This window comes from Octodon degus, unplaced genomic scaffold (assembly GCF_000260255.1).
Source record: "Octodon degus isolate 3935 unplaced genomic scaffold, OctDeg1.0 scaffold00004, whole genome shotgun sequence".
Classification (NCBI taxonomy): domain Eukaryota; kingdom Metazoa; phylum Chordata; class Mammalia; order Rodentia; family Octodontidae; genus Octodon; species Octodon degus.
This window is the reverse complement of record NW_004524580.1, coordinates 23,785,700-23,798,840: the sequence shown is the minus strand read 5'-3', so window position 1 is coordinate 23,798,840 and position 13,141 is coordinate 23,785,700. Positions and strand designations below refer to the sequence as shown.

Below are 13,141 nucleotides of genomic sequence, written 5' to 3'. Positions count from 1 at the left end.
CAGGCTCACTCCCCACACCAGCCAGGAGGACACAATCCACCAGGTGGGAAGCACAATGAGCAACCCAAGGAAGGCAAACAGCATAGAGATATCCCTAGAACCAAGAAAATGGTATCCATCAGGTGGGAGAGTTACTTCAATCCTAAAAGCAATCATAAATTGAAATCTATAGAGAAGATTAAATGCTAGGTCCACCGTGAAGCATGATCTTAAAAAAACAAAAAATGACTTCTCTTGCTAAGTTCCCAGGCTAGGCTTAAATCTGTGATCCTCTTGCCTCAACCTCTTGTGTGCTACCATGCCACAAATTCTTATATTCTTTAAGGACTAAAGGCTGAAAATTTTCCTTGTGAGGTTTGGATCACTATAGAACTGGAAGTTGAAGAGCTCAGCTAGCTGTCTGCTACCACGAGAGGGACCAGAAGGACCGTTATTGAGCAGGGAATGTGACGGGCGGGGGCAGTTAGTGCTTCTGTGCTGGAGCAGCCACGGTAACTCAGGAGCTCCTAGACTCACTCTCCTCTCTCTCCCCTCTCTGACAGGAGGAGCAAATTCTTAACAGGAACAAAGAACCAACAGCTCTTCCTATAAGATCTCTTCATGATCCATTCTTTCTTTTTTGTAAGCAAATTATGGCCCAGGACATCTGCATTAGACCCAAGTCAAGTGGTTAAATGTTTCAGCACAGTCTTTGTTTTGTTTGTTGGTTTTCTTTGAGATAGGGTCTCACAATGTTGCCCAAGCTGGCCCCTAATTTCTGGGCTCCTCTGAACTTCCTGTCTCAGCCTCCCAAATAAATTTTAGGATAACTTAAGCCATTAGATTATGTTCCCAATCATCTCTTCTCAGTCAAAATAGAAACAGTTTATCTCCATGTCCCACCCCATCCTTAGAGTCTCTATGGTGTGACTGATATAATCTGTTGTTTATAAAGAAACATCAACAACAGGTTGCACAGATGTACAGATAATATTCTTTTTGACACATTCATATGTTTTTGTTGGGTTGCTAAGCACAGAACCAATTTTATTGAATTGGATATATATATATATATATATACACATATATATATATAATCAAAATGGCTATTTTTTCTCCTTGCTTTACTGTACAGTATTTACTTTAAATAAGCAGTTTTTTGCCACTGACATAGCCTGACATTCATCATGATGCTAACACTAAGTGTATGAATGTTTATAATGCCCGTACAATGGGGAGCACCGGCACGGATTTCCTCCTTGAATACCCTGTATGTAAGTGGCTGAAGAGTAGATGCTTCTGTACAATACCAAATATTAGGGGTTGCCAGGGAGCAGAGCGTTGGAAGGTGTTCATGTTCCTGCGGGTGAGCTTGCCCTGCAGACAGGATACTGGGATCAAGTAGCTCGATTAGCTCCACATCCTCTTGTAAAAGAACTTCCTGTTGCAGGATGGTATGCAGTGAGTCCAGTCTAAATCCAGTATCCTTGCCATTAAAATACAGGAAGAGAGGTATTAATCCATACATAAACTTTTATTAAATGCTATGCTTCAATTTTCTAATATATAAGGTAGTTAAGAGGGATATGGTTTTAGTCCAGACTCTAAGAAGAAATACCCGTACAATCTTTAATATGATAGATGGGGCTTTATTTTCATTGTAAGTGTGAAACAATAAAGATTGTGCTGGACATTATTAAGTTACCAGATGTGAAATACAAAGTTTTAATAAGGAGATATAAAGTAAGTACAGGTTAATAAGCCTGCCTAATATACCTACTTAATTACATTGATGGTTATGTAGTGCAGGAAATGTAATCCACATGGAAAATACAGTGAAAAGCAGGCTGGCCCTGTATCAATATAGCTCAAGTCAAGAATTACTATTTTTTTCTGTTTTTTTTTTTTTTTTAAGACAGGGTCTTGTTGTGTAGCTCTGCCTGGCCCTAAACTCATGGTGATACCCTATACTTTCCCAAGTGTTGAGATCGCAGGTGACCATGACACCCAGCAGGATCAAAGCCTTCTACAGATGGGCACTGAGATATTTAAAAATACATCATGAAGGTGTATAATGGAAAACCACATTAACATTTCCATGCTACTTTATAATTTATAAAATGTCTTGACATAGTCAAGATCACGTATTCTTCCTTTTCTTCTTTACCTATTAAGTAATACCCTCTGTTAGCCAGGCACCAGGCTAGACAATGAAGACAAAAATGAACAAGACATACAATCTCTTCCCACGAACTGTGTGTGAGCACGGTTGTGTGCACATGTCTGGGGATCAAACCCAGGACCCCGTGTATCTCAGGCAAACACTACACAGAGGCACATCTGCAGCCTCAAAGTTTCTAGTCATAAATACTTTGCAGATTAATGGGAAGAACAGAAAAGTCAATGGTTCCAACACAATGTGTAAAGGAGGGTGATGATTATACTAAGGGTGCTATGTAAAGAGCACAGAATGACCACAGTTAAAAGTCACAGAAAATCAAAGATGTGAACTGGAGCTTGTCTTAAAAAGATGAATCAGAATTGGCAAGGGGAAAGAGCTGCAAGAACAGGATAGACAGGAAAGAAGCTGCTCTCATCTGGAGGAGTGGAACAATCTGGTAGTGGCACAGCCACCTTAAACAAGTGTGACGAGGCAGCAGTGCTGGGACAAGTGGGTTAATCTCGCCATAGCCTTGTGATGTGCAGTCCCATCCTCTGTTTACAGGAGAATTGAACCTAAGCTAGTTTTAGATTCCTGATTTCAAATCCTAAGCCTCTGGTAGTTTTAAAAATTTATATTTTAGGGGACTGGGGATGTAGCTCAGTGGCACAATGCTTGCCTGGCAAGCCTGAGGTTGCTTGTTCAATTCCTGGAACAACAACAACAACAAAAATTTTACATTAAAAATATTAGTTGGGGGAATGGGGAGATAGCTCAGTAGAATAAGCGCTTGCCTGGCAAGTACAAAAAAAAAAAATTAGTGGGTATATATTAAAGAATATTATCTAGTGCTTTAACATATGTCAACCTTACGTACTATTTAATTGTCAGACATATCTCATTTATCATTTAGTAGTGGTAAAATTTTTTTTTCTTCATTTATGTATTTGGTACAAGGTCTCACTACGTAACTCAGACTTATAGTGATTCTCCTGTTTTCAGCCTCCGCAGGGCTGGGATTACAAGCGTGTGCCACCACACTGGACTCGGTAGCTGGTGGGGTGGTGCTGGTGTGACATGCAGGACTGCGGGACTGAAGCCTGGTCTCTGCGCTTGCCAAAGCAGGTGCTTCGTCCACTGAGCTATCTTGCCAGCCTAGTAATGGTGAAATTTTCAAATTCCCTTCCTCTAGTTTTTTGAAATGTATAGTATATTACTGTTATCTATGGTTACCCTAATGTTTAGCAGCATACCACAACTTCTCTCTACCTATGATTTAGCACTTACTGACCTACCTTCCTATATTTGAGTAAAGAATGTCCCAAACCAACAATTTACAATAATCCATCCATACAAATAAGTTAGACAGGGACCAAGACACTTTAAATAACTAAATCGGTTTTATCTTTTTTTTTTTTTGTGGTACTAGATATTGAACTCAGGACCCTGCGCTTGCCAGGCAAGTGCTTATTCTACTGAGCTATCTTCCCGACCCTATCTTATTGAATAGGTGGCCTCTATAAAGGAAAACCTTTAGAGGGCTGGCCAAAATAGCTCAGCGGATTAAAATGCCTGCAAGCAGGTATAGGGGCCAGGGGTTCAATCCCTGCCCCCAGGTTGCGCTGAGACAGCAACTGAGATGGGGCGAGGTGTTGCATACCTGTAATTCAAGCTCTTGGGAGGCTGTAAACAGGCGGATCACCATGAGTCTGATCTAGGAGCAAGACCCTGAATACCCTGTAGACCCTTCCATAAAATATACACATACAAAAAAAGAAAGAAAACCTTTAACTGAAAAATGACAAAGACTTGAATACTCACCAATTTATGAAGTAAGTCATCCTTCTTACTGCACTGAGAAAAACAAATCCAACTTTTGATGGTTTCAGCCACTTTTAACAAGATGCCCTGCTGAAGGGAGACAAATGACATTGTATAGAATTATTAATTAAACATACCCAAGAAGCAGAGAAATTTTACTTCTCATTAGCCAGAACTTTTATCAGAAAAAGGGAGAAAAGCATTACCCTGGCTATACAACTTGCCAGCATGTGTCAGCCCCTCATTAGTTCCCAACTTTAGTTAAACAACAGAATAACTCTGGGACTTTAGATAGAAACATACTTCTGGGTCCCCAAAGTAGAGTCTGATTCAATAGGTTTGGAATGAAGTCTGGAAACAGGGCTTTAAAAAGTTGTGAGAAGTCATCGGCTACAGCCCGTTCATCTGGGGAACATTATTTGCTATCTATATTAACACAGTGACGGTATTTGTTTCAGAACGGTATTTTGGGAATAGAGAAAGACTATGTGGCTTGTTTGTTTAGGGGAGTGGCTGAGAAAAGAAGTCCTGTTGTGACCCTTCCGCATCTGAGCTTCCGGGGCACCTGCAGTGAAAATGTCTAATAAGCACAGAACTCAGCAAGGCCTGGAGTAAACGGCCAAGAAAGATGAGATCGACCACAGTGGAAAGACCTTGGAGAGAAGAGGCCTCTCTTCCACAAAAATGGTATGAAAAGAACATTTACGCATCATCCCACAAGTGGCATATATAATCCAGCACTCAAAGAGGCTTGGAAAGTAGGATTGTCAAGAGTTCGAAGCCAGTCAAAACTAAGTAGAGAGACACTGTCTCAGGAAAAACCAAACCAAACCAAAACAAAAACACATCAACAACAAAAACCAAACCAAACCAAATTAAATGAACAAAAGAACCATCATAGGAAAAGAGACCAGAAACAAAGAGAATTAAAAAAAAAAAAAAATAGAATGCATATTTACAGCAGGATTGTCCGGGAAGACTTAATAAGTACATAATAATCACAAGAAAAATCTTTCTTAGTAAGTATAATGCTAATGACTACTTCATCAAGATCACATACCAAAAAATTGCTTTCCAAAGAAAATAATTGAAAATAATTCATATTTCAATCCTTGAACATTTCATGGGCAATTCTAAAAACATTCCCTGAGAATGACTGAATAACTCAACAAATCTTTCTAAAATTTAACTGTCCTTGGATTCAGAAAAAAAAAAAAAAAGCCATTGTAGAGACACAGAGATCATACAACTAGAAAGTTGCCTTTAGAGGAGTGTAATATGAAGAATAAAATAATTTTTGATATAACTTTTTTTTTTGCAGAACCGGGGATTGAACTTAGCCCCTTGTGCTTGCCAGGGAAGTGCTTATTCCACTAAGCCATCTCCCTCGCTCCAACTTTTGTTTTAAAAAATGTACTTGGCGGCTGGGCGCGGTGGCACGTGCCTGTAATTCCAGCGTTTGGGAAGCTGAAACAGGAGAATCACTACAAGTCCAATCTATGTAGTGAGACCCTGCAGACCCTGTACATATCACTGATATGTTGTCTTGAATTATTCAGGAAGATACCAAGAAGGAAAATAGCTAACACTTCTAGTTCTTTTTTTTTTTGGAATACAAAATAGTGATAGAAAAAAAAACAGCATTGAAAAACATATAGACTTAACCAAGCAAAGTAATAGGAATTCAACAATGGTTGCTGTATCACATGATGTTATCTTCAAATTAGTTTTTCAGATTACCAGATATAAATATGTAAGATTTTTTTAAAGATAAAATAAAACAATAAGAAAAAAAATGTACTTGGTACAGGACCTCACTATGCAGCTTGGACTCCTAGTGATCCTGCTGTTTTCAGCCTCCCCAGCACTGGGATTACAGCCAACGCGCCACCACGCCCGGTTTTGGTGGCCAGTATGGCACAGGGCCGGCATGGCATGTGGTACCAGGGATTGAACCTGGGTCTGTCCACTCGTCAGGCAGGCGCTTCAACTGCTGAGCTATCTTAATGGGTCAAGTCCCTGGTCCAAAAGCATGAGAGAGGATTCCTTTAATTTCTGTGGCAATTTCTTTAAGAAATTGAACTATAATAATTTTAATTGTCTTTGTCTTCTGTACAATTAATGATTTCTAAAAGCATTTTCTCATTTTCAGAAGAAATAATTTCTTCTATTACATGAGACATGGAGGTCAGGCTTGAAGCCCCAATGCCTTCCACTGTTGTTTTTCCTACAAAATTCAAGTACAGAATGACGTTTTATCCAAAATATTCCACTATTTCTTTTCCACCAAGGGAAGTATAAGCATTCTGGGACTCTTCTATGGTTCTGCACTTACAAATGAGGAGGGCTTGGTAGGTGGCATTAAGAGAGCTTCCACAAGTCCACACTTCTCTAAACCGCACTGTTCAGGAGTCCAGGTTCCAGCTCACATCTTAGCTCTAATATATACTGATGGAGCTGGTAGCTTCATGATCCTGGTTGAGTTAAGTATGTATCTCTGAGCTTTGGCTTCTGGATGTGGCCATATTGATGACTGCAAACTAGATTTCTATGTCTATTTTCTGTCTGAAGCCATTCTTTGTCTTATGTTGCCAACTAATCTCAAATCTGTTAGTCTATAAATAGCATATTAGGCATGCCTTAGATTTTTTTTTTATTTTTATTTTTTTTACAAACATTGTGTTATTTTATTACCTGACATTTTTATGTACAGTTTCAAAGAACAAGGAGTCTTTATCTTTGTTGATCTAGTCTAGATTCTCTAAGACCCCTCAGTCTACAGCCTAGGCCAAATCCAGTTTGCTCCTCTCTTGTGTAACATTATTCTTTTTTAGATTTTGTTTTCAAACTCTTTCCCAAGAATATATATATATATATATATATATATATAATTTATTTATTCATTCCTTGGTTTTTTTGAGACAGGGCCTCCCCATGCACTTTAGGCTGAGTTTCAACTCACTATACCTCGAATTCTTGGCAATTTTCTTGCCTCAGCCTCCTGAGTGCTGGGATTACAAGTCGTGCCACCATGCCCAGATCAAAACATCTGTTCTTGAAAGGGAGAAGGAGAAGGAAAAGTATAGAGGATTAGCAACACTGGTTCTAACCCTGACCACGGTGCTGCATACTTGTGAGGCAAAGGCAGGAAGACTGCAAATTTAAAGCTAGTATTGGTAACTTAAGAGAGATCCTGTCTCAAAATGTTCTAAAAAAGAGAATAGACCCTTAGGGCTGGGGCACAGTGCTTGCCTAGCATTGCCTGGATGTGAGTGCTAAGGCTATCAACTCTGGTCTTCCAGGTATCAGTGATGAAAAGAATGGGCAATCTTTCTTACTTTTGAGAGGACTCCTGGAGGAGGCTTTTGTTGTCCCTCTGTCGTGCATTTTTCTGTTTTTGGAGACAAAGAAGAACATATTTCAAAGTCTGTGTGTCCCAAGTCCTGTAAGTACTGATAAAGCGGAGAATTCTGAAAAAGACATATAAAATAAAGTAAAATTCAAGATCATTTCTGTCTTCAGAGTTTTAGAACCAAAGTTCACTATCGTGACTTGCATGTCCAAATACTGTAAAGTTTCTTTTTATGAGAATTCAACAATCAATTACAACATGATGCCATTTCGTATCAATAAATCCATATTCAACGGAGACCCAAAATGCTAAATAAAACACAGAATTTTTGAGTGTCAGCAAACAAAAATGAATTTAGGAATAAAAATAGATTTGGTAGGGGTGGGGAGATAGCTCAATAGAATAAGTGCTTGCCTGGCAAGCACAAGGGCCTGAGTTCAATCCCCAGTTCTGCAAAAAAAAAAAAAAAAAAGATTTTAAAAATAGATTTGGTAAGCAATTTCTTGGCCCACATTTTTAATTTTTATTTTTTTGGTATAGGGACTCACTATGCAGTTGAGACTTGTAGTAATTCTCCTGTTTTGAGCCTCCCCAGCAACTGGGATTACAGGTGTGGGTCACTATGCCCAGACTCCGCTAATAGCTCATTGCGCTCTGGGGGCGAGGCCGACATAGCATGTGGTACCGGGGATCGAACCCCAGTCTCTGCGCGTGCCTAAGCAGGCTCTTAGTCCACTGAGCTATCTTGCCAGCCCCTTAGCCCACATTTTCATAGAGGCTTCAGAACAGCCAGTACTGGTTATAGATATTTCCTAAAAAAGATCTGTAAGGGCCGGACTGATAGCTCAGCGGACTAATGTGCCTGCTTAGGCAGAGCTCAGAGGCTGGGGTTCGATCTGTGCCGGTCCCGTCCCCGGGGCAGGCTGAGACAGCAGTGGCACGTGTCTGTAATCCCAGCACTTGGTAGGCTGAAAACAGGAGGATCACTATGAGTATGATTTACATAGTGAGACCCTGTAGACCCTTGGTAGGGCTGGGGAGAAAGATAATATTTATTCTGTATTTAGGACCCTATTCTGTACTAAATACAGAATAAATAAATAAATGATAAAAAAATAAAAAGATCTGCAGTAGAAGTTATTACCTGAAGTCAAGAAAAATGAAATAATGGTCATATTGTATTTGTTACAATTACCATACCATCAAATTCATTAGTTCATTTGGTAGAAATGTGTTATATATCATATTCTATCTATCTATCTATCTATCTATCTATCTATCTATCTATCTATTTATTGTGGCCAACTCAGCCAGCCCTGGGGGTGGGGCTGGGGCTGGCACACCATGTGGTGCCTGTGGTCCCTGCGCTTGCCTAAGCTTGCCTAAACAGGCGCTTTAGTCTGCTGAGCTATCTCGCCAGCCCTATCATATTCTTGATACTGCAAACAAACTTAAAACTTTTCAAGGAAGTCACCTTAGATTAATTATCAGTCACATATGGAACATGGCCAAAGAGACAGTACAGCTAATAAAAGAAATAGAATCATGTTAAGTAAAATAAATCTGATAGACAAGTTTAAATATCTCATGGTTTGTGTTAAGTGAGAAACCCAAAGCATAAATAAACTAAGGAGCAAAGTAAAAGAAAGATAATAGGAAACAGGGAGACAGATCATTTGCAAAAGGGAAGGAAATCAAGAAATGAAAGGGAGGGGTGCAAAAAGAAATAACTGCTATGCTTGTACCAATTACCCGTGAAGAATGTAATCATTATTGTCATAGTTTGGGGTTTTGCAAGGGAAACAATACAGGACACATACTTTATGGAATTATTTTCTAATAATCAACCAAAGAAACATACAAAGAGTGCAGGAAATCTGTCCACACATTAAAGACCAAAGAATCCAGCTGAGGTCCTGGATCCTAATGTCCTTCCTGAGTACCACTGAATTCCTAGCGCCCATGACAGTGTCTCATGCGGCCCGCTTCACAGCACTGCACTGGGAGGGCCCAAAGGTAGTAGTGAAAGAGCTAGAAAGTCTGTGCCACCCCATGACTGCCTGCGGCTTTGGAGGGACACCTATACACAAACCACAATAGCTCCCCAACAGCCTCCCAATAGCTTCTCCAGTTCTTCCTCTCATGCTGCTGGCAACAATCCTCAGGTGAGCCTCCCACACCCAGCACCAGGCTGGTTCAGTTCAGTTGGGTGTAACAAGTTGATCACCAGTTGGCAATCCAGTGCAACTGTACACTGCGAACATGTAATAATAAACAATAGAAGAACACAGTAAGTAAGAACACACATTTAATAGGCAGATTTGAAGTTCAAATCTCAACTCTACCTCTTTTTAGCTAAGTGAATCATGCCAATTTACAATCCTTATTTCATCTGTCTCACGTAAAAATAGGAATAATAATAATACTTAAACTAAATATAAAGATTTAGAGCTGTGGGGGTCCCTTGTGGGTCCCTCTCACTCTGGTACTGGAGACTGAACACAGGGCCTTTATGCTGAGCTACATATAAGCCCAAACTTTTAAATTCTGAACTCCTGAGACACATGTTATGGCTTATACCAAATGTCCCCCAAGAGCCTCAGGTGCTCTTAGGTGGGGCTCTTGGAAACCTCATTTTGTTTGTCTTTAAGGACAGGTGGCCAGAGGTTCCTTGATGAAACAGTGGATCTCCGAGGTCTGCAGAGAGACTGGCAGGACTCTCCCTTCCTTATAGTCCCTTGGCACTGGACAGTTGCCTAGTGCCATAGAAAGGAAGCAAAAGGATCACGAAAAGAGTAAAAAGTGGCACCCAAGTCCCAGAAAGTCTGCCTAGTCCCAGAAAAACAAACATGAGCATTCCGCCTCTCTATTGGCCTAACCCTAAAACTCCCCTTCATTCCTTTTAGAAGTATAACCTCCAAGGGGTGGAGGTGTTGATCTTCTAGATTATCGCCCTCTCTTCCTGTTTTTGGCCAAGAGTGAAAGTCTCTTTCTCTAATCAATCTGCACTTGGTCTAGTTATTGGTTCAGTTTTGAGATGGAAAAAGGACCCAGTTTGGGATAAGAAATTAGTAATAGACTGACCAATAAATCTAACTCCAAAGCCAACATTCTGAAATACTATACTAAACTAAAAATAAGAAACAGTTTCTCACTGTCTAGTAAAGAAGACATCAAAGAAGCTTATTTAAGAGCACCACAGAGAAAGCCAGCAAATAACTGTAACAGGAATGCACTGGATGCTACAGAAACAGGAGAGGCAGCTAAATCAGAGCCATATTTTTAAGGAGTATGTTCTTAAATGAGAAAGAGTAAGCAAGAGCAGAAATTGCAGGACTGGCCAAAATCTGCCAGGCTTCAATTTGAGAGGGAAGGAATATAGGTCAAATTATTTCCTTTTAAACTATATTTAAATTCTCTCTTAAGAAAAATGCCTTCACATCATAAAGAGGAATAGGTTTCTCATCCTCTGTCGTGATAACACACACTCCACTGCTGACCTGCCCATCCTAGCCTGGATTCTCCAGCCCATCTGTGACCCCCACCCTGCTCTGCCCAGGGGCTCAAGAACACCAGCAACACCCCAGGTGCTGCACGGATCTCCGGGACAGTTCATACTTTTTTTTTTTTTTTTAAAGTCTTTTTAATTTTTATTTTTTAAGGCAGTAGGATGCCTTCTTCATGTTCACTCCAGTGGGAAAGAATAATAAATAAGATAGATCAAAGTGGAGTTACTCTGTGTTAGGGCCAACAAATTTGCTCTGTGAAAGACTAGAGAGTAAATAGTTCAGTGAGACAGGTCATCAGGTCGCTGTCCTAATAATCTGCTGTCCTAAAGTCTGCTGCTGCGGTTTGAAGGCAGAGACTAAACAACCCCACAAGTGTACTTATGTGCCAATAAAACTTTATTTATGAAATCAGAACTGGATATAAAGTACCGTTATGCTCTATTTCCCTAGCATTTCAGAAAAGTAGAGGGCTAACAATAGAGCTCCGTGATGAAATCTTTGTTCAGTATTCAAAAGGCTAGGTCTGACCCTCAGCCCTCAAAGATAAAACAAAACATAAGGAAGTAAAAGCATTATTTTCTCACCAGTCATAAAAAATGTGAGCCTGAGGGAGGAGACTGCAGTGTGTGTGTGTGTGTGTGTGTGTGTGTGTGTGTGTGTGTGTGTAGGCATCCGGCCCCAGAGCCTCCTAATTAAAGACTTAGAGCAAGCTGGGTGTCATGGGCACAGGGGTAACCCCAGTGCTCCGGAGGCTGAGGCAGGAGGAGGCAGCCTGGAGGGTGGGGGCAGACCTCTGCCACCTTTTCTCCCTCCCATGTGGCTCTGGGGAGTGAACCCAGTGCTTCCCTGCTGAGCCACACCCCAGCCCTTTCATCCCCAGCCCTTTTTCATTTGGAGAAAGGGCCTCACTAAGTTGTTAAATTGTCCAGGCTGGGCTCAAACTTGTTATCCTTCTTTGGTAGCCTCCCAGAAGGTTGGGGTTACAGGTTCACACTAAACTCTTTTTTTAATTTTTCAGACAGAGTCTCACTATGTAGTTCAGGCTGGCCTTGAACTCACTATGTAAAATGGGCTGGCCTTGAACTTGCAGAAACCCTTCCGCCTCAGGTATGCAACATCAGAAATTATTATTTTTTTAACAACAGAAATTAAAGTGCAAAGAAATTGAACACTGAGAGCCGGCTGTGGTGGCCCATGGCTGTAATCCCAGTACTCAGGAGGCTGAGGCAGGAGGATTGTTTGAGTTTGAGACCAGTGTGGGCTAGAAAGTGAGCTCAAAGCCAGCCTGTACAATAAGGGGACCTTTGTTAAAAAGGTAAAATTATTATTTTACTTAGAAAAAGAGCAATAAATAAATACTTGTTACAATGTTTTGTTTTAATTCTTTTGGTCCCAGGACTCAAACTCAGGATCTTGCACTTTCCAGGCAGGTACTGTGCCACTGAGCTGCATTCCCAGCCCCACTCTTATGATACTAATGTAAATAACATTTTTAATTTATTGTTTTGTTTTGCTTTTTTGAGCCCTGATCTCCTTATGCAGGGCAGGCTAGGCTTGAACTTGTTTTATGTAGTCCAGGCTGGCCTCCAACTCATAGTGATCCTCCTGCCTCAGCTTCCTAAGTGGTGAGATTACAGGGGAAAGCCACCATTCCTGGCAATAACTTTTTTTTCTTGGTCTTTTTGAGCCAGGGTCTCCCTATGCAGTTCAGGCTGAGTTCATTTTGTAGCCTAAGCTGGTCTCAAACTGATTCTCCTGCCTCAAGCCTCCTGAGTGCTGGGATTACAGTCTTGTGCTACGACACCTGGCCTGGCAATAACATTGTTATTGAAAAAAATCTCTCTTTTTTAAAAATTAATTTTATTGAGAAACAAATAGCAATGAGACAGTTTTAAAACAGGTTAGTGGGACAGTTACAATAATTAATGCATTGTATATTGTTGTCTTCATAGTAGTATTGAAAAAATTTTCCAAATGAAAAGTAGCATATTGAAGCCACACACCTGTCATCCCAGCATTCGGAAGGCTGAGGCACGAGGATCACACAAATTCAAGGCAACCTGGACTCTGCAATGAGTTCAAGGGCAGTCTGAACTACATAGGGAGACCATCTCACAGAGAGGGAGGGAGGAAGGGAGGGAGGGAGGGAGAGAGAGGGAGAGGGGGAGAGAGAGAGACAGACAGACAGACAGACAGACAGACAGAGACAGAGAGACAACAAAGGCTTACAGAGAAAAGTACAATATCTTACATTTTTTCAAGTCTCCTTACTGTCTGGTTCAATAGAAGATACAGTATTTGTGATTTTTCTATCTTTTT

The 13,141-nt window shown here is 40.6% G+C and overlaps 1 protein-coding gene across 1 annotated transcript in view; it reads right to left on the bottom strand.

The window, feature by feature from the left end:
* Positions 1-13,141, bottom strand: part of Vezt (vezatin, adherens junctions transmembrane protein) — a 66,485-nt gene that overhangs the window by 25,610 nt on the left and 27,734 nt on the right. The window contains 4 exon segments of the mRNA XM_023718067.1: positions 6-94; positions 1,290-1,465; positions 3,962-4,051; positions 7,300-7,431. Coding sequence (XP_023573835.1) covers positions 6-94; positions 1,290-1,465; positions 3,962-4,051; positions 7,300-7,431 — 487 coding nt within the window.